Source organism: Artibeus jamaicensis, unplaced genomic scaffold (assembly GCF_021234435.1).
Source record: "Artibeus jamaicensis isolate MK-2021 breed Jamaican fruit bat unplaced genomic scaffold, CSHL_Jam_final contig_1940, whole genome shotgun sequence".
In the NCBI taxonomy this organism is placed as follows: Eukaryota; Metazoa; Chordata; class Mammalia; order Chiroptera; family Phyllostomidae; genus Artibeus; species Artibeus jamaicensis.
This window is the reverse complement of record NW_026521396.1, coordinates 53,895-73,796: the sequence shown is the minus strand read 5'-3', so window position 1 is coordinate 73,796 and position 19,902 is coordinate 53,895. Positions and strand designations below refer to the sequence as shown.

The window sequence follows — 19,902 nt, the reverse complement described above, 5'->3', positions numbered from 1 at the left end:
ACTAAAATCCAATTAAAATAGAGTTCATTGTTAAAGTTATAAAAATGTAAACCTGAAAGATCAGAGACAAGTGAGAAGATAATAAAAATTATTATTATTTTCATTATAATATGTTAAAGATGTTAACATATTATGGGATGACAAATATTACTGGAGTAACTAGCATAACTGAGACAAAATATGTCAATCCCTCCAGTAAGATATCATAATATCATTCTACTTTTTCCTTTGTTCGGTTGATCTTTTGTGTGTTTTTGTATTTGCTGCAGACACAAGGTGATTTTAGAGGCAATGCCTGAAGATAAATCAGGAAGATCTCTTAAAAGACAGAATGAAAGAAATGATTTGTTAGCTGCTTGCAGTTTTTACTATAAGTTTTTTTCTGAACAAAAATGTAAAAGAATTTGTATAAATGTATCTAGATAAGGTATAATAATAAAATGAGGTTTCTTAAAATCAAAAAGATTAAATCAAACATTTTTCTGAATTGTGAAACTCTAAGTTCAATAGAAGAATAAATAATTTAATATTTACAAATGCTTAGAATAGTACCTTAGTAATCTAGGCCAGTAACTAACAATAAGAATAAAATTGTAATGATATTTGTTGGGACATTGATCAGGTGATCAAGGAACTTTTCTTCAAGACCCCATCGACAGAGAGATGCATATAGTAATTAATAGTTAAGTGAAGTATCCTAAAAAAATTCCCTTACAGAAGTCATAACAGAATTACACTTTTATGTAAATCTATGAGGATCGGAATCTTTCTTTTTTAAAGATTGAAGTAAAATTATTGTCTGTGATGTGAACTTGAACTGCCTGACAAATATTTGTTGAATGAACAGAAGAATTATTCAATAAATGAGCCACAAATAAACAAAGAGCTACTCCGTGGCACTTAGAAAATATGGTTGTTTGACCATTAAAATGCACTATAAAATTTTTAATTATGAGGTGAGAGACATAGAAACCATAGATTACATTTTCTCTTGTCTTTTTCTTACTCTAGAAAAAATCCACAAAAATTTTAAGCCTAAATGATCATGTTAACACTGAATAAAACAGAACTGAACCCAACCTCATTTATTCTTAATGGAGTCCCAGGACTGGAGGACATGCATCTCTGGATTTCCTTCCCATTCTGCTCCATGTATGTTGTGGCTGTGGTAGGGAATTGTGGACTCCTCTACCTCATCCACTATGAAGAATCACTGCATAAGCCCATGTACTACTTCTTGGCCATGCTTTCCCTAACAGACATTGTCATGTGCTCTAGTACAATCCCTAAAGCCCTCTGCATCTTCTGGTTTCATCTCAAGAAAATTAGCTTTGATGAATGCCTGGTCCAGATGTTCTTCATCCACACCTTCACAGGAATGGAGTCTGGGGTGCTCATGCTTATGGCCTTGGACCGTTATGTGGCCATTTGCTACCCTCTGCGCTACTCAACTATCCTTACCAATCCTGTCATAGCAAAGGTTGGGCTTATTACATTCTTGAGAGGGGTGTTGCTCATCATTCCCTTCACTTTCCTCACCAAGCGCCTTCCCTACTGCAGAGGCAATATAATACACCATACCTACTGTGACCACATGTCTGTAGCAAAATTATCTTGTGGAAATATCAAGGTCAATGCCATCTATGGTCTGATGGTTGCACTCCTGATTGGAGGTTTTGACATCCTGTGCATCACAATCTCTTACTCCATGATCTTAAGGGCAGTGGTCAGCCTCTCCTCAGCAGAGGCTCGGCAGAAGGCCTTTAGCACCTGCACTGCCCACATCTGTGCCATTGTTTTCTCCTACAGCCCAGCCTTTTTTTCCTTCTTTTCCCACCGTTTTGGGGGCCATACAGTCCCTCCATCTTGCCACATCATCGTGGCCAATATTTATCTGCTTCTACCTCCCACTATGAATCCTGTTGTTTATGGGGTAAAAACCAAACAGATACGAGACTGTGTCATTAGGATCCTTTCAGGTTCTAAAGATATCAAATCCCATAGCATATGAAAGGACTATTTTCAGGAGAAAGAAGAGCTCCTTTGTAGACAGAAGCCAATAAAATATTTTGGGAAGTACTGTTTTGAACATGGTAATGGAGCATGTTGAATGATGTGTTTCTCAATAGTCTTTCTATGCTTCCATTCATCACCTAAAATTGCCTTTGCCAATTTCACTAGTGACTTCCATATTCACAAATTTAATTGGACTATTTCTGGAATCATCTAACATTACCTATCAAGAATATCAAATTCAATCCTATATTACCCATATCTTGAAACATTTTTGTTTTTTTTTAACTTCAGAAACATTTTAAATGTTTTTCTTCACTCCTAGTTTACTGGAAGACCTATAAATGACCAACAGGTATATGAAAAAATGTTCCACATCACTAATTATCAGAGGAATTAAAATTAAAATCATAACGAAATGTCACCTCACATTCTGTTAGGATGACAATTATAAAATCAAAAAAATTGTTGAAAAAATACAGAGATATTGGATCCCTTGTGCATATCAGTGGAAATGTAAAGTTGTGCATCCACCACAGAAAACAGTATGGATGTTCCTTAAAAAATTATTAATATAACTACCATATGATCCAATAATCCCACCTCTGAGTATTTACCCAAAAGAACTGAAAGCAGGATCTCAATGAGATGTATGTATTCTCATGTTCATTGCAGCCTCATTCACAATATCCAAGATGTGGAAGCAACTTAAATGTGTATAGATAAATGAATTGGTAAAGAAATGTGGTATATACATACAATGGAATAGTGTCCAAGCATAAAAATAAGGATATTTTGTCATATGCTACGTCATGTATGGACTGTGAGGATTATGCTAAGTAAATAACCCAGCTACAGAAGCACATACACTGTATGATTCCACTTATATGAAGACAACTAGAACAGGAACAGAACCACAGAATTGGAGATCACATGGAGGGTTAGCAACAGGGGAGTGGGAGAGGGAGAGAGGGGGAAAAGGTACAGAGAATAAGTAGCATAGGTGGTAGGTAGAAAATAGACAGGGGGAGGGCAAGAATAGTATGAGAAGTGTAGAAGCTAGAGAATTTATAAGTATGAAACATGGACATAAACTAAAGAGGGGAGATATGGGTGAAAAATGGTGTGCAGAGTAGAGGATAGTGAAGGAGGAAAATGGGACAACTATAATAGCATAGTCAATCAAATACATTAAGGATAAACAAAAAAAAACCAAATAAGATCTCATCAAAGTAAAAAACTTCTGCACAGCTAAAGAAAACAGTATTAAAATGGAAAGAGAATGAACCATAAGGGAAAACATATTTGCAAATGATACCTCAGACAAGGGTTTAATTTCCAAAATATATAAAGAACTCACACGACTCCACTCTATGAAAACAGACAACCCAATTAAAAAATGAGCAAAAGGACTTGAATAGACATTTCTTCAAGGAGGACATACAAAGGGTCCAGAGACATATGAAAAGATGCTCAACATTGTTAGCCATCAGAGAAATACAAAGTAAAATCACAATGAGATACCACTTCACACTGGTCAGAATAGCCATCATAAACAAAGCAATAAACAACAAGTGTTGGAGAGAGTGTGGAGAAAAGGGAACCCTAGTGGGTATGGAGAAAAGGGAACCCAACAGTGATTTCCAGTGTTAGTGGGTTTGAAGACTGGTCCAGCCACTGTGAAAAGCAGCATGGAATTTTGTCACAAAACTAAAAATGGAACTGCCTTTTGACCCAGCAATTCTACTGCTAGGATTGTATCCTAAGAACCCTGCTACACAAATCCAAAATAACATATACACCCCAATGTTAGCAGCACAATTTACAATAGCTAAGTGATGAAAGCAATCTAAGTGCCAATCAGTAAATTAATGGATCAAAAAAAAAAAAACAGTGGTACACTTACACAATAGAATACTATGCAGCAGAACAAAGGGAAAAGCTCCTACCCTCTGCAACAGCATGGATGGAACTGGAGATCACTATGTTAAATGAAATAAGCCAAGCTGTGAGGGACAAATACCATATGATCTCACCTTTAAGTCGAACTTAATCAACAAAACAAACAAGTGAGCAAACTATAACTAAAGACATTGAAATTAAGAACAAAAATACAGTAACCTGAGGGCAGATGGGAGGGGATAATGGGGGAAAAGTGTGAAGGGTTTTCAGGAACAATAAAGGACACATGGACAAAACCAAGTGGTGAAGGAATCAGGGGAGGGCAGTGGGGATGGCTGGGGTTAGCGGGGAGGTGGGGAGAAAAGGCAGACAACTGTACTTGGACAAAAATATTTTTTAATGGAAAAAAAGTAACCACAAGTGGAATTTCTGGGTCTTTCTTTGTCTCTTGTTATGGTCTTTGTGTTAGTGTCTATTTTGTCTAATATCAGTATTGCTACCCAGCTTTCTCTCGCTCTCTTTTTTTGTTGGTGTTCATTTTCATGCAATACCTTTTTCTCTCCCTTTATTTTGTCTCTCTCTGTGTTTTGATCTGAAGTGAGTCTCTTATAGGCAGCATATATTAGGTCTTATTTTCTTAATCCATTTATCCACCCTATGTCCTTTAACCAGAAAATTTAAACTATTTACACTTAATATAATTGTTGATAGATATGTGGTTATTGACATTTTTTATTCTTTGAGCATTTTTTATAATATTGGTTTGGTGATGATCAATTCTTTTATCTTTTTCTTGTTTGGGAACTTCTTTATCTGTCCTTTGATTCTAAATGACAAAAATTCTTGCTGGGTAGAGTAATCTTGGTTGTAGGTTCCTGCTTTTCATCACTTTGAGTATTTCTTGGCCTGTAAAGTTTCTGTTGAGAAATCAACTGACAGTTTTATGGGAACTTTTTTGTAGAGAACTAACTGTTTTCCCCCACTGCTTTTAAGATTCTTTGTCTTCAACTTTGGCATTTGAATTATGATGTGTCTCTGTGTGGGCTTCTTTGGTTCATTTTTTGGGGGATTCTCTGCACTTCCTGAGCTTGTATATCTATTTTCTTCACCAGGTCAAAAAAGATTTCTGTCATAATATTTTAAGATTTTATTTATTTATTTTTAGAGAAAAGGGAAGGAGAAAGAAACATCAGTGTGTGCTTGCCTCTCACATGCACCATACTGGGGGCCTGGCCCACAACCCAGGCATGTGCCCTGACTGGGAATCAAACTAATGAGCCTTTGGTTCAAAGACCCACACTTAATCCACTGAGCTACACAAGCCAGGGATTTTGTCAATATTTTTTTAATTTAATTGTTGTTAAAGTACAGTTTTTTGTCTTTTACTCCCATCCCAGCTCATCCACCCCAGTGCTCCCCACCTCCTTCCCATTTCCACCCCCCTTAGTCGTTGTCCATGTGTCCTTTATACTTGTTCCTGTAAATCCTTCCCCTTTTTCCCCTGAAATTTCCTCCCCTCTCCCCTCTGGTCACTGTCCCCCTGTTCTCTATTTCAGTGTCTTTTGTTTTTATTCTGCTTGCTTGTTTGTTTTGTTGTTTAGCTTCCTGTTAAAGGTGAGATCATATGGTATTTCTCTTTCAATGCCTGTCTTATTTCACTCAGCATAATGTTTTCCATTTCCATCCATGCTGTTGCAAAGGGTAGTAGCTCCTTCTTTCTTTCTGCTGCATAGAATTCCATTGTGTATATGTACCATAATTTTTTGATGCATTCATTTACTAATGGGCACCTAGGTTGCTTCCAGCTCTCGGCTATTGTAAATTGTGCTGCTATGAACATTGGGGTGCATAGGTTCTTTTGGACTGGTGTTTTAGGATTTTTAGGGTATAATCCTAGCAGTGGAATTGCTGGGTCAAAAGGCAGGTTCATTTTTAGTTTTCTGAGAAAATTCCATAGTATCTTTAAAACAGATTTTCAATTCCTTGTTCTCGCTCTTCTCTTTCTGTTATGCCTATGATATGAATGTAGGTACAGTTGATGTTGAACCAGAGGCCCTTTAAATTATCCTTATTTTTTTAATTCTTTTTTTAATGTTATGATTGGGTTCTTTCTGTTACCTTATTTTTAAATTGCTGATTCCATTCATTGCTTCATCTGATCTACCATCATTTCCCTCTAATTTATTATTTATTTAAGTTATTGTATTCCTTATTTCTGACTGGTTCTTTTTTATGGCTCCTATCTCCATTTTTATGTTACCTATTGCTTTGTTCTCACTGAGATCACTGAGCATTCTTTTTTTACACTTTTAAAAAGATTTTAATTATTTTATTTTTAGATAGAAGGGAAGGGAAGGAGAGAGAGAGAGAGAGAGAGACATATGAGTATGTGGTTGCCTCTCCTATTCCCCTAACTGAGGACCTGGCCTGCAACCCAGGCATGTGCTCTGACTGGAAATCTAACCAATCACCCTTTGGTTTTTAGGCTGGCACTGAATGATTCACACCAGCCAGGGCTCACTGAGTATTCTTAAAACTAGAGTTTTGAAATCTTCATCTGGTAGATTGCTTGTCTTCATTTTGTTTAGTTCTTTCATTTGAGACATGTTATTTTTGTCTCCTCAATTTGGCTACCTCCTTGTGATTGTTTCCATGTATTAGGTAGGGCTCTTATATATTTCCCAGTATTGATAAAGTGGCCTTATGTAGTAAGCACCCTGTGGGCCCAGTTGCACAGTATCACTGGTCACTTAAGCTAGGTGTTCTAGGTGTGTCCCTTGTGTGGGTTGTATGTGCCCTCATGTTGTAATTGAGTCTTGATTGTTGTTGACACATTATGGGAGGGATTAACCCTCATGTTAATTTATTATGAGGACTGGTTATGAATATAATGGAGGACTTTTGAGCAGAATTTGCTTGAGTGGAGCCAGGTACCCGTACAGTATACCCTTTGGGTGTATTGTTTATATAGGTGGTAGAGTGGTGCTTTAGTATGGTCTGAAGCTGACTACCAGATGTGTTGGTTCTGGTTTATCTTGGAAGGGGCTCTGGTGTAGGCCAAGGTCAGCTGCTGCCTGTTCTGTACTCAGGGTCGATTGGTATTTGTTAAAAAGTGAAATGCAGATGGTTACTTTTTGTGCTGGGCTTGGAGGTACCTGGGAGAGGCTAAGCCATGATCTGTGGCCATCTGCCACTAATACCCTGCTTAGGGCTGCTTAGGAAGGGTTGCAGGTCATGCCAAACCTAGATACTTTTTGTTTAGGGTTTGTGAACTTTTGAAAGATTTTTAGGAAAATTGAACAACATGAGTAAGTCAGGCAGTTTGTACAGAAAAGCCACAGGAAGTAGCTTGAGTGGGTTCACAAGTTGAATTATGTGGGGTCTCAGAGAGTCACCAGTGAACAGCACTAGCAAGTGGAGTGAACAGCGGAATGAACAGTGCTAGCAAGGTTGATGGATACTCAAACATGGCACCCACCTGCAAGAGCAGGCTGTGTTGGGTGAGTAGTCAGCAAAGGCACAATGGCTTCTGTCAGTACTTCTCCCTGGCAGAAATCTGAACCTACAATCTTCATCCTGAAAGCAGACAATTTAATTTCTTTCTGTATTTCTCTAGTGCCTTTTGAGCTGCTTTCCCAGCACTGGAGCTCATACTGAATGAATCCAATTAAGATCATGCATGGGCCCTTTAAGAGAAACACCTGGAACACCAGCAGCCTCCATCTCAGTCAGCCACAATCTCCAGTGGTTTTCACAGCCAAAAATAATGGGAACTTCTCTTCCTGGCAGTGCAACCCTGGGCTGGAAACCTAATGTTGGACTGGGACTCTTCGCTCTTCATGGGAGGACCTCTACAATTGAGATGTCCCTTTTGATATTTAATTGCCACACTTAGGTGTGGAACCACACCTTTTTCTGTCTCCACCCTTCCTACCAGTCTCATCATGGCTTCTTCTGTATATTCTTAGTTTTAGGACATTTGTCCAGCTAGTTTTTAGCTGGTTCTCAATGATGGTTGTTCTGTAGTTTAGTTGTAATTTTAATATGGCCATGGGAAGAGGCAAGTACAGCATTTACCTACTCTGCTATTTTGACCAGAAGCCTGCCTGTTCAATTTCTTGATCAGATGTTAGAATGTTTATTAATAAGTTTAAAATAGCTATAATAAGCCTACTATAGTATTATAGCTATTTGAAGTAACTATCATGGAGAAACTATATTAAGACATTTTCACATACCTGGTAGTTGTGAGCATTATTTATGTAAATGTCCATGGGTATTCTTAGAAAATTTTATTTAACAGAAAAAACTCATATCAGTAAATAACTGAGGAAGTATAAATCAATATTTAGAAACAATGTGGCTTTTGTGAGTCAAATATTGCATTTACCACTTTTGAGGACTAACCCATATAATAACATATTCTTTATTTCTTGAGTAAAATGTTTTTTACTACATTATCTCTACTAAATTTCATTCCTTAAAAATCCCTGACTGCCATATTCACCTATATATTATCAGCATAATTCATAAGCTGAATTTTAGCTGCAAACACTGCCCAGGCTGGAGTGACTTGCCTGAGAAGCCAGTTCATTTTATATCTAAAATGAAGATTACAAATATAGATGAGACATTTAAAGACTCTCTCAAAACATTTATAAAATATCTTATATGGACACGTTAGAGAAAAGTCGTAATGAGTCAATATCAGTGACCTAATTATGTTGGTGATGGAGAAAACATAAGACAAAGGCACCAGCATAGAAACCCATAATTAACTATAAATTTTCTCACTATAGTTGCAGAAAACATATGAAGAGGTATTCCCCCAAACAAAATTTATTCATTAAAATTGTGTATTTATTCTTACATGTTTAAACTTAGGTTATCTTCAAAGTACTCTCCAACTAATGCATGACACCTATTGAGATGCTTTCTCTACAGCTCCAAATAGTTTTTGAACTCATCAGTTCTGATGCCTTTCAGTACTTCTGCCATTTTTTGTTTCACCTCTTCCACATTGACAAAATGTTTCCCTTTGGAGACCTTTTTCACCCAGAGGAAAACAACAACAAAAAGTCACTCAGAGCTAGATCAAGTGAATAGGGAGGGTAGGATATGGGGATCATGCCATTTTTTTGACAAAACCTGCTGAACATTCGGTGCGGTGTGGGCAGGTGCACTCATAAATCACCAATCATGAAATGGGCAAATGCACTGAAAGAATTTTTGGGAAAAAAAATTTATTGAAACCAAACGCAGCCTCTCACAACACCAGTTAGTAAACTGATACAGATGAGTTCCTAGATCACCCACCTAGTGGGGAAAGCCTGTACTACAAGGTGCCCACCCTCCAGAAGATAATTTAGGTTTTGGGGATTCCCCCATGTGCATCTGAGGTAGACAATGGAAAATATATGATACCACATAAGTAAATGTATGATGCCACTCATGAATTTCTTTTTTGTTGTTTTACATTCATCTTTTTTCTAATTTCAGTTGTCCTGGATCCTTGCACATTTTTCACACTGGAAGAGCTTTATGACACTGTCTCGGATCTGTTTTGTTTTTACCCCATAAACAATGGGGTTCAGAGTTGGAGGAAGAAGAAGATAAAGGTTAGCCACAATGATGTGAAGAGAAGGGGGGATAGTGTGTCCTCCAAAACGGTGGGTAAAGAAAGTGAAGAATGCTGGAACATAGGTGATGATAATGGCAGCTAGATGGGCAGTGCAGGTGCTGAAGGCCTTTTGCTGAGCCTCTGCTGATGAAAGGCTGACCACTGCCCGGAGGATCATGGTGTAAGACACAGATATACAGCATATGTCAAACACTCCAATCAGGAGAGCAACCATCAGACCATAAATGACATTGACCTTGATGCTGGCACAGGATAACTTTACCACTGACATGTGATCACAATATGTGTGGGAGATAATATTGCTTTGGCAGAATGGCAAACGCTTGACCAAGAATGGAAAAGGAATCATTAGCAACACACCCCTCAAGAAGGTGACAAGCCCAGCTTTGGCAATGATAGGGTTAGTGAGTATGGTAGCATAACGCAGTGGGTGGCAAATGGCCACATAGCGATCCAGAGCCATGAGCATGAGCACACCAGACTCCACACCCGTGAACCCATGGACAAAGAACATCTGAACTAAGCAAGCATTGAAGTTAATTTCCTTGAGATTAAACCAGAAGATGCAGAGTGCATTGGGTAGAGTGGTGGTGCAGGTAAAGAGGTCAGTGAGGGAGAGCATGGCCAGAAAAAAATACATTGGACGATGTAAGGCCTCCTCATGATGAATGAGGTACACAAGGCCAAGGTTTCCCACAAGGGCGATGATATACATTGTGCAGAATGGGAGGGAGATCCATATATGTACCCTTTCCAGACCAGGAATTCCATTAAGAATAAAAGATTTGGGAGCCACATATGAATTGTTGAAAACCAGCATAACTAATTCAATAGGTGAACATTAGTTTTCCAGAAGTCTTTATTCTGAGAAAAAATTAAGAAATAGAAATTTAATTCAGATCATTTTTGAGAATGCAAACTTAAATTTGGAATAAAATTACATCTATGATGGTACTAAAAATTCTGAATAGTAACTTTGAAAATGCTATATTCATTTATGATAGTATTCATAAATGCTATATAATTGTTGAATAATACTATGCTACAGATAATATTTTAAAAGTTTTAAGACAGTCTAAATGTAATTTTTTAAAGTCATAATTATAAAGTTGCAATTGTTTTTTGTCATCAAATAGAAGAAGCAACTGGGTCACAAAGAGATTCAATAATGTTGAATGTTACAAAATTACATTCAGGAACATAAGTGATATTCATATTTGACTCTATCTTTCATGCAAAAATTTTACACTGCACCCTGGTTTGATAGAGTACATGACTTGTGACAGCAAGTTATAATTGCAGGAAGGATGGCCTGAATTTTATTTATTACACATTGTGTGACAATATGTAACGAGATTGTGGTCATTTATGTCAAATAAGATCTTATTCAAATTTCAGCTCTTTCCATACAAATTGTATGACTTCATTTTTGAAGCCTCAGTTGGTCATTTATAATGTGAGGCTAATGATAGCTACTGGAAAGAGTTCTGAAAAAATTACCAGAAGCTTCTTTTACTCCTAGATTAGTAACCTGGTGAATTAGATATGCTAACTCAAAATGCAAGTGCAGATGCTATATGAATATAAGATGCAAAAACAATGGTCAAGATGTTCAATCTAACTTGATTATCCCATGAAAGAGAAAAAATAAAGAGATCTCCCTTTCTCAAATATCCTGTAGTCCCCCAAAGTCATTGGGTCATCTATTTTCTTTCCATATCTTTTGTCTTTATATAATTCAGGAGCAGAATATTCTCTGGATTCTCCCTTTATTCCTTCTATAGAACATATGTCCACTCTCACAACCTTAAGTATAGCCAACAAGAAAATAATTTTCAAATAATTAACTTATTAAGAAAGCTTTGTCATAATTGCTGAGTCCTCCTTCTAAATGCATACTGGATATTTCAATTTTAAATTGAACATGGCCAAGACTAAACTCATTACTTCCACCTCTACCCCCTGCCAAAAATGGGTTTTATTTCTGAGTTCTGTTTTTTGGGGGGGGGTAATAATGTCATCATCTACCACATGTTTATAATCTTCATAAGTGTACCTCTATCACATCTTGGGTATAATTTCTTTAGAGCTCAAATTGTTTTGGTTCAGCATACCTATTATCTGTGTTCTATCATCAGACCAGAAAAAAATCTATTTTTAATTCAAAAATATTTCTAATATCAGCCTTTCCATTCTATCACCATTCTGTTCTGTTTTAAAGACCACCTAGCTACATCCATCTATTTCTGTGCTTTGCCTCTATTCAAGTCAGTTTTGTCTTATAGCATAATTTTTAAGACATTTTATTTTTTAAATCCTTACCAAGGATATATACTTATTGATTTGAGAGGGAGAGGAAGGGAGAGAGAGAGAGAGAGAGAGAGAGAGAGGAGGTATCAATGTGAGAGAAAAATATCTTGTTTGCTTTCTGTATGCACCCTGATGGGGGATTGACCTCACAACCTAGATTATGTGTCCTGACCAAAGATCAAACTCACAATCTTGTTAGTGTAAGGGATGACATCCCAACCAAGTCAGGGATTGAACACATTTTAATCCACTGCTTAATAGTCTTCAATGTCTTTCCATAAATTTTAGGTTAGGGCTCAAATTTCTTGGCACGGAATTTTAAAAATTAAAATTTAGGTCTTCTAAACTCTTTCCCATTTTATTTCTTTCCATTCATGAATCACCCAGAAGTGTCCTAGTTTGAATGATAAACTGTATCCTAACATTCCTTGTTTAAATTTTGCTGGACTATTTGACAATCAAAATACTACATATGATGGAGACTCATATGTAGTATTTGAGTCTCCAAAAGAAATTTATTTATTAGAAAATTGGGCCCTGGCTGACATAACTCAGTGGATTGAGCATGGGCTGTGAACAAAAGAGTCGCAGGTTCAATTGCCAGTCAGGGCACATGCCTGGGGTGCAGGCCAGGTCCCCAGTGGGGGCCACATGAGAGTCAACCACACACTGATGTTTCTCTTTCCCTCTTTCTCCCTCCCTTCCCCTCTCTAAAAATAAATAAATAAAAATCTTCAAAAACCTGTGTGTTTCTTCTCACATGTTTAAACTTCAGTCACCTTCAAAGTACTCTCAGTCTGATGCAATACACCTATCACTTTTTTTCACTGCTCATAACAGTTTTTGAACTCATCAATTTCGATGCCTTTCAGTGCTCTGCCATTTTTTGTTTCATCTCTTCCATATTGGCAACATGTTTCCCCTTGAGGATTTTTTTAAATCCAGGGGAACAAAAATAATCATTCAGAGCAAAATCAGGTGAATAGGGAGGGTGGGGCATTGGGATCAGGCTGTTTGGGATTAAAAACTGCTGAACACTCAGCCTGGTGTGGGCAGGTGTGTTCTCAAATCACCCATCGTGAAATGGACAAATGTGTGGAAAGAGTTGAAGCAGAATACAACCTCTCACAACAATGCCAGCTGGTACACTGACACAGATGGTTTCCTAGAACATTCACCTAGCACCTTTGTATTACAAAGGACCACCCTCAGAAAATTATCTCGGTTTTGGGCAATTCTCCCATCAATACCATGTTGACTTTGCTCAATTTGTTTCCCTTCTTTGAAAATCACTCTGTCATACCTCATCTTGATAAGTCTTTTTTGAACACTGAGGTAAAATGTCACTTTCTTTAAAAAGTAATATGTACTCCAGAGTTCAGGGTAAGTGATAATCACTTAGTTTCTTGATGCAGGCACAGGATGTTTAATTTGTTTGCCCAAAAGTATTAATAATTCAGAGTGAAATCCAGGTTTTTCTAGCTCAGACTTTGCCAAATCCTTTATAAAGTCTAAGGAGCAGTCAATTAGCAGCTTTATTTTCTCACTTATTTGTTTTTATGTTTGTTTGCTTCCCAGCCACCTCCAGAGGAATGACTATAAGACTTCATGTTTCTAACTTGAGACCTCTACAGCCGTTGCCTCTTATAATTTCTCCTTGCCCAGTATTTCAGCCATCTTTCAGGTAATAATAAGAGAGTTGTATGGGGTGATGTAAACTTTCCCTTTCAAAGACAAAGGTAATTTGGTTACAAGTACCATTCAGACTTACCCTGAAACTCCTCCACTAATTTTTTTCCTGTGGTTCTCGGTAAGTAAAAAGGAGACAGAATATAGGAAAGTATTGGAAGTGCAATAGTGACCAAAGCACAGGAAGAGAAGTCCACCTCAAGGTCTTCTTTCAGTCTTACATTGAGCCTTTTTTCAAAGAAAGGAACAAAGCAACACTATACTATGAAAAACACACCACATTGTACCAATCACAATATCACTTTCCTCCTTGATGACAGTAGTTTCCATTACCTGAATCACATGCCTTAGCTTCCAGGCTTTGGTAAAAAGTACAGTGATTGATGTGATCACTGCTGCTTCTGCTGTTTCCTCATCCCACACTGGGCAGCCACTTGACACAAAATATGTGCAGCACCCATTGTTGCCTCTGTCTATTTAAAACAGAAAACAAGCTCATTAGATTTTCACTTGATCTTAGTGCCCAGGAAAACTAGGATGAATCAGGTACTGCTTAGCATCTAGGGAGGCCACCAAGATTTATTTTTCACTTCCTTCTCACTTCCATGCCATGCATCTCTAGAGATCACTTAGGATACCATTTTAGAGGAATTTAGGGCCTGGGACATAGAATAAAATTCTATTAATTATCTGAGTAATCCTCTCCCTGATACCCTGGAGAAGTATGTCCAAAAAAAAAAAAAAGCTGAATCCAGAAAAGAGAGTTCTAGATTCTTTTAGATGGTTTTATCTTTGTTGTTGTTGTTGTTGTTGTTATAGTTGCTCTGAAATATTTTTCCTAAAATGTCCAGTTTAAATTTTTTGCATACATAGTGTTATCACAGAGCCTGAAATTTTCAAGTGTATAGATTCTAACTATAGTTAGACAATTCCATTAGCTAATTTTTATTAAGTTTATTGAGGTGACATTGGTTAATAAGATTATATAAGTTTCAAGCATACAATTCTGTAACACCTCATCTGCATATTGCATTGCGTGATCAGCACCCAAAGTCTAGTCTCCTCTCATGACTATATACTTGACCTCCTTTACCTTCTTCAACATCCCCTTTCCCTCCAAGAATCATCACGTTTTTGTCCATATCTATAAGGTTTTTTTGTTGTTGTTTATTCATTTATTGCTTTCTGTTTCATGTCCTTTGATGGTTGGTTATATAAAGAAGGTGCACAACATATATACAATGCAATACTACCCAATTATGAGAAAAGGATGAACTACTGTCGTTTGCAACAACATAGATTTCATGTTTGAGATATCATGCTAATCAAAATAAATCAGACAGAAAAGGACAAGAGCCATTTGTTAACTTTTCTAAAATTCCTTTAATTCTTCATCATGTCCCAGCCAATGAATTCTTTGGAACTTACTATAAGAACTTTCTATGCTTCTGCTTTAGTTCTTTTGTGTTTACCTTCGTACATAAGTAGCCAACTTGCATACTTACTCAAATATTTACCCATATTCCTATAGAAAAAATCAGCAATACTATTCTGTTGTCTATATTTACCTATTGAAATCTATTTACTTATTTATTACTTAAATTTATTTTTGAATTTAAATACAGTCCTATAATGAGTCAACCAGTTCAATATTCTCATAGTTATTTTATCTAACCAAGATTCAATATGTTCAGTAGCTTTCCAAAAATAATACAGAATTCTGTGATCTCTCCACTAAAAACTGGTGAAACACATCCCCTCCTCTCTTAAGCCAAGCCAGGTTTTCTGCTTCAAAGTCCCTCTGTTACCCTCAAATTTTCCCCATTTTTAAAAAATGATAATGACCTGTAGACTTGTGCTAGAACTATTCCTTAACTGACCTATGAACTGTTTTAGTATGTAGGCCAAATTGCCACCTATTTTACCCCATTAATGAGGATAGAACCTGAATTTAAAAAAGAAGTAAATTGGAGTTTGATAGGTTGATTTTAAGTTGTTTCACTGAACTGAAAAGATAAAAGAGGGTGGGGAAGGGTAGAGTAGTGACTTAGAGGGAAAAAGATGTACCTATTTATCTTTTTATGATCTGAGACATTATAAGGTTATTATTGTCTAATTCTGTCACTGTTATTATACAGTATATTTATAAAAATGAATGCATATAAGGAGAAGAATTAGCTGTACTCAAAAGGAGACTTTGAGAGCACCTAGCTTTTCCTTGGCCAACACAAAGCCACACATCCCTTGTTGACACTATTTTGGTTTTAAAAATAGGATGAACATATTCTCCCCAATTTTTCTGGACTAAGAAGTTAACCTACAACATCTCCAGTACAACAATGTCCTTGATCCCTGTGATGACACAGGCAGAATGGAACAAGACCAGGCTTTGTTGCACAATAAGCCTAGGAGCAAAACACCTGAAAGACATTACTTAACCGACAGTATAGCTCCAGACAAGAAGAAATGTGAAAGGTGCTCATGCCAGAGAGGGGGCCCAGGAATGTATGTAATGGTGGCACCCTATTTTCACCTTATAAACCTTAAATCATAAGTGCTTAGTCTTGTTGACTTCCCACAGGAAACAGGCTTAATTTCATATTGTCAAGATTCCCAAATCTCAATGTAAAACAGTTTAAGAGGCCCCAGGGACCACAGAGCTCTAAGGGAAAACATGCTACAAAGCTTAATATAGGTATTTGGGAAAAATAAAACTCCCAACCGCAGCTGGCCCTCAACTGAGGGCAGTCCAGAAAGTAATTCCCATGGTACAGATACACCACCATTAGTAATAAAAGTTGAAATTTTTCAACTAATTTTTCCCTTTCATGAAATTTATTTTATACCTGTTACACCAAACAGGATTATAAACACTACCATAAAAACACCTTAATTAGAAGAAGCAAAAAAAAAAGTGTTTATCTTATGAGATACAAGACACATCATCACTTATAGTCTTCAAATATTACTGCACTTTAACTTTCATAATTTGACAATGAATTCATGGCAGTTAAAAAGAAGGTGAAGTGCATATAAATGTGCATGCTTTTACAAGTGTTAATTTATTTTGAGTTCCCAAATATTACACTTATTAATTTCAAAAGAGAACAATGAAATAAAAAATATTTTATATAACATATACTTTTGATATGAAGAAACACCTGTTATTAGGATTTTGTATGTCTTTCCTGTGTATTTTGTGTATGTAATGATTTTTTAAATCAGAATCATAATTCACAGCTTATTTTAGCACTGAATACTTCTATTTATATATACACACAATAGAAAGTTAGTCATGAAAAAGAGAAAATCTTGTCATTTGTGACAACATAAATAGATCTTGAAGACATTATACTAAGTGGAATAAGTCAGATAAAGAAAGGCAAATATTGTATTATATTACTTATATGTAAATTTTAAAAAGACAAGGATAAAAACAGAGAGAAGAATGGTGGTTATTAGAAGCTGGGAGTGGGAAACTAGGTATGTGTCAATTAAGGGTACCTACTTGGAACTTGGAACTAATAGATAAGTAAGGCCTGGAGATCTAATGCAGTGTAATGATTTCAGACAACACTATTCTAAACTTCAATGTTGCTGAGAGACTAGAGCTTAATTATTCTCACCATATATATGAAATGTGACCCAATAGAGGTGTTAACTAATGCTACATTCATAATCACATTGCAATATGTAAATGTACTAAATCAACACAGGTTATGCACCTTGGACTTACACATTATTATATGTTAATTATATCTCATAAAAATAAATTTAATAAAAACAAATTCTCAATGACTTACTCATTAATTCAGATGTTTATTCAAATCACTTTCTTTATTTATGTCAGATAATGCCTATCAACATGAAAATAAAAATGTGGTTATGAGTAATCATTTCTTTTGATAAGTAAGAAAATTGTTCTATTATCTTTTAGCATCAATATTTGCTAGTAGGCATTTTTTTTCAATTCAGCAAATGTGCATTGTTTCTTTTGATATGTTAATGTTTGCTCTGCCTGAAAAAATTTAGGGTCTTTTCATTACTTTTGTGTTCTTTAGTTTCACAGCAATGTGTTAGATTGAATCATTTACAAACAATTTTCTTGATATTTCTTGAAATACAGATTTTTGATTTTATTGTAGAAAATACTATACTATAGTTGTTTGAGTAAATTCTTTCTTCGTCTCAATATTTTTCTTTTTTAATAATTTTTTTCTCTTTTAATGTAGACTTTTGCCTCCTGGAAATAATTTCTCTCTCTAGGCAATTTAGGTTTTACATTGTCTTGTCTTTTCCTTCCTTTCTGTGATATTTTTGTTCCTTTAGATATTTTTCTGTCATTCATTCTTTTCTGTTATAAAAGTTAATTTCTAATTGTCTGTCTACTTCTTTTCCATAGAAATCTTTTTTATTAGTTTATGGGTTAAATATATATCAGATAGTTCTAAAAATATTTATGCAGAAAATATTTTCCTAAAAGAATAGTAAGGATGATGACATTGGACCAATACAGAGGAAATACAATTTTGACTTTGTCGTAAATTAATATACATTCATGCTCAATATTCATATTATTATTTATGTACTTACAGTAATTCAAATACCGTTTATTAGTTTTCAACTATTCTGATCAAATTATAAACAAATCTGGGAAAGATTTCCAGAATCATAGCAACTAGTCATTGTTAGAAATGCATGAGAAATAGATGCGGGTGGATCTGATCCAAGTGCCTTTATTCGATGCTGCACTGATAGGTGAGCTGAGTCTGGACCATATATGCAGCCTGAGGAGGGGGCAGGGTAGGTTTTTTTAAAAGAAAAAGCACAAGGTTTGTGAGGAAATAGGAGAGGGGTTAGTCTCTTGCTCTTCTGGATGGGGGCCTCAGGGTTTCAGGATGTGAGCCAGGACAAAGGTTAGGTAAAGGGCCAGACTGTGCCCAGGTGCAGGAGGGTTGGTCTGACCACTGGCCATTGTATGTGTCAACTAAGATACAATGGTGCCAGATATCTATTGTGCATGGTGGGAGAGAGTTTTGATTGAGCCATGGGCTACCAAGCAAGTTGGGTTAACTGAGTCTTGGGCAGTCTAGCAGGTTGGAAAACTGGCCTGACCCTTTCAGTCCTGAGCTTAAGGACAGGATATTAAAGATATAATTTATTAACGTTAAGGTTAGAAGTATCAGATAAAGAGGTAAACTGGCCCTGGCTGGTGTGGTTCAGTGGATTGAGTGCCAGTCTATGAATCAAAGGGTCGCCAGTTAGATTCCCAGTCAGGGCACATGTCTGAGTTGCAGGCCAGGTTGCCTGAGGGGGATGCAGGAGGCAACCACAAATTAGTGGTTCTCTCCCTCTTTCCCTCTCCTCCCCTCCCTCTAAAAATAAACAAATGAAATATTTTAAAAGATAAAAAGGAAGGAAACTGTACACTCACTCTTCAGAAGACTTTAAATGTTATGAGAATTGTCTTTTACTTTCAGCAAGACCTAACGACACTTTCTTCAATCTGCTTGGTTTTTACTCCATACACAATAGGGCTCATTGTGGGAGGCATGAGCAGATCAAGAATAGCCATAATAATGTATATGTGTAGAGGAATATGGTGTCCTCCAAAACAGAGTGTTAAGAAGGTAAAGAAGGCTGGGACACAGGTGAAGATGATGGCAGTGCAAGTGCCGAAAGTCTTCTGTTGAGCATCTGGTGATGATAGACTTACAACTGCTCCAAGAATCATGGTGTAGAAGACTGTGATGCCAAGATATCAAAACACTCAATCAGAAGGGTGACTATTAAACCATAGATGGCATCTACTTTAACACTGCTACAGGATATCTTAACCACAGACAGGTAGTCACAATAAGTGTGGGGTATGACATTACCTTTGTGGTATGGCAGGCACTTGGCAAGAAAAGTGAAAGGGATAAAAAGTATTATACCTCTAACAAAAGTGAGGAGCCCAACCTTGGCAATAACTGAATTAGTAAGGAGAGTAACATAGCATAGGAGGTAGCAGATGGCCACATAGTGGTCCAGGGCTATAAGCATGAGCACCTCAGACTCTATCTCTGTGAAAATGTGCACAAAGAACATCCATGCCAGGCCAGCCTTAAAATCGATCTCCTTGAGGTTGAACGACAATATGCAGAGGGTGTTGGGAAGAGTGCTGGTGCACATGAGCACCTTTGTGAAGGAAAGAAGGGCTTGAAAGATGTACCTAGGTCAGTGTAAGAACCTCCAAAGTAGATGAGGTACATAAGGCCAAAGTTTCCCTTCATGGTAATGTTGTACATGTTGCAGAATGGGAAAAAGACCCACAGATGTGCTTCTTCCAGCCCAGGGATGTCCCA

The 19,902-nt window shown here is 36.7% G+C and overlaps 2 protein-coding genes and 1 pseudogene across 2 annotated transcripts; 1 reads left to right on the top strand and 2 right to left on the bottom strand.

Moving 5' to 3' along the window:
* The first annotated feature begins 1,039 nt into the window (after nucleotides 1-1,039).
* Nucleotides 1,040-2,011, top strand: LOC119055629 (olfactory receptor 52N4). The gene has a single exon (XM_037153875.2). The coding sequence runs from the start codon at nucleotides 1,040-1,042 to the stop codon at nucleotides 2,009-2,011; it is 972 nt and encodes a 323-aa protein (XP_037009770.1).
* A 7,399-nt stretch (nucleotides 2,012-9,410) lies between these two features.
* Nucleotides 9,411-10,376, bottom strand: LOC119055624 (olfactory receptor 52N5). Its single transcript, XM_037153868.2, has one exon. The coding sequence runs from the start codon at nucleotides 10,374-10,376 to the stop codon at nucleotides 9,411-9,413; it is 966 nt and encodes a 321-aa protein (XP_037009763.1).
* Nucleotides 10,377-19,031: 8,655 nt separating this feature from the next.
* LOC119055623 (olfactory receptor 52N1-like) lies at nucleotides 19,032-19,902 on the bottom strand (annotated as a pseudogene).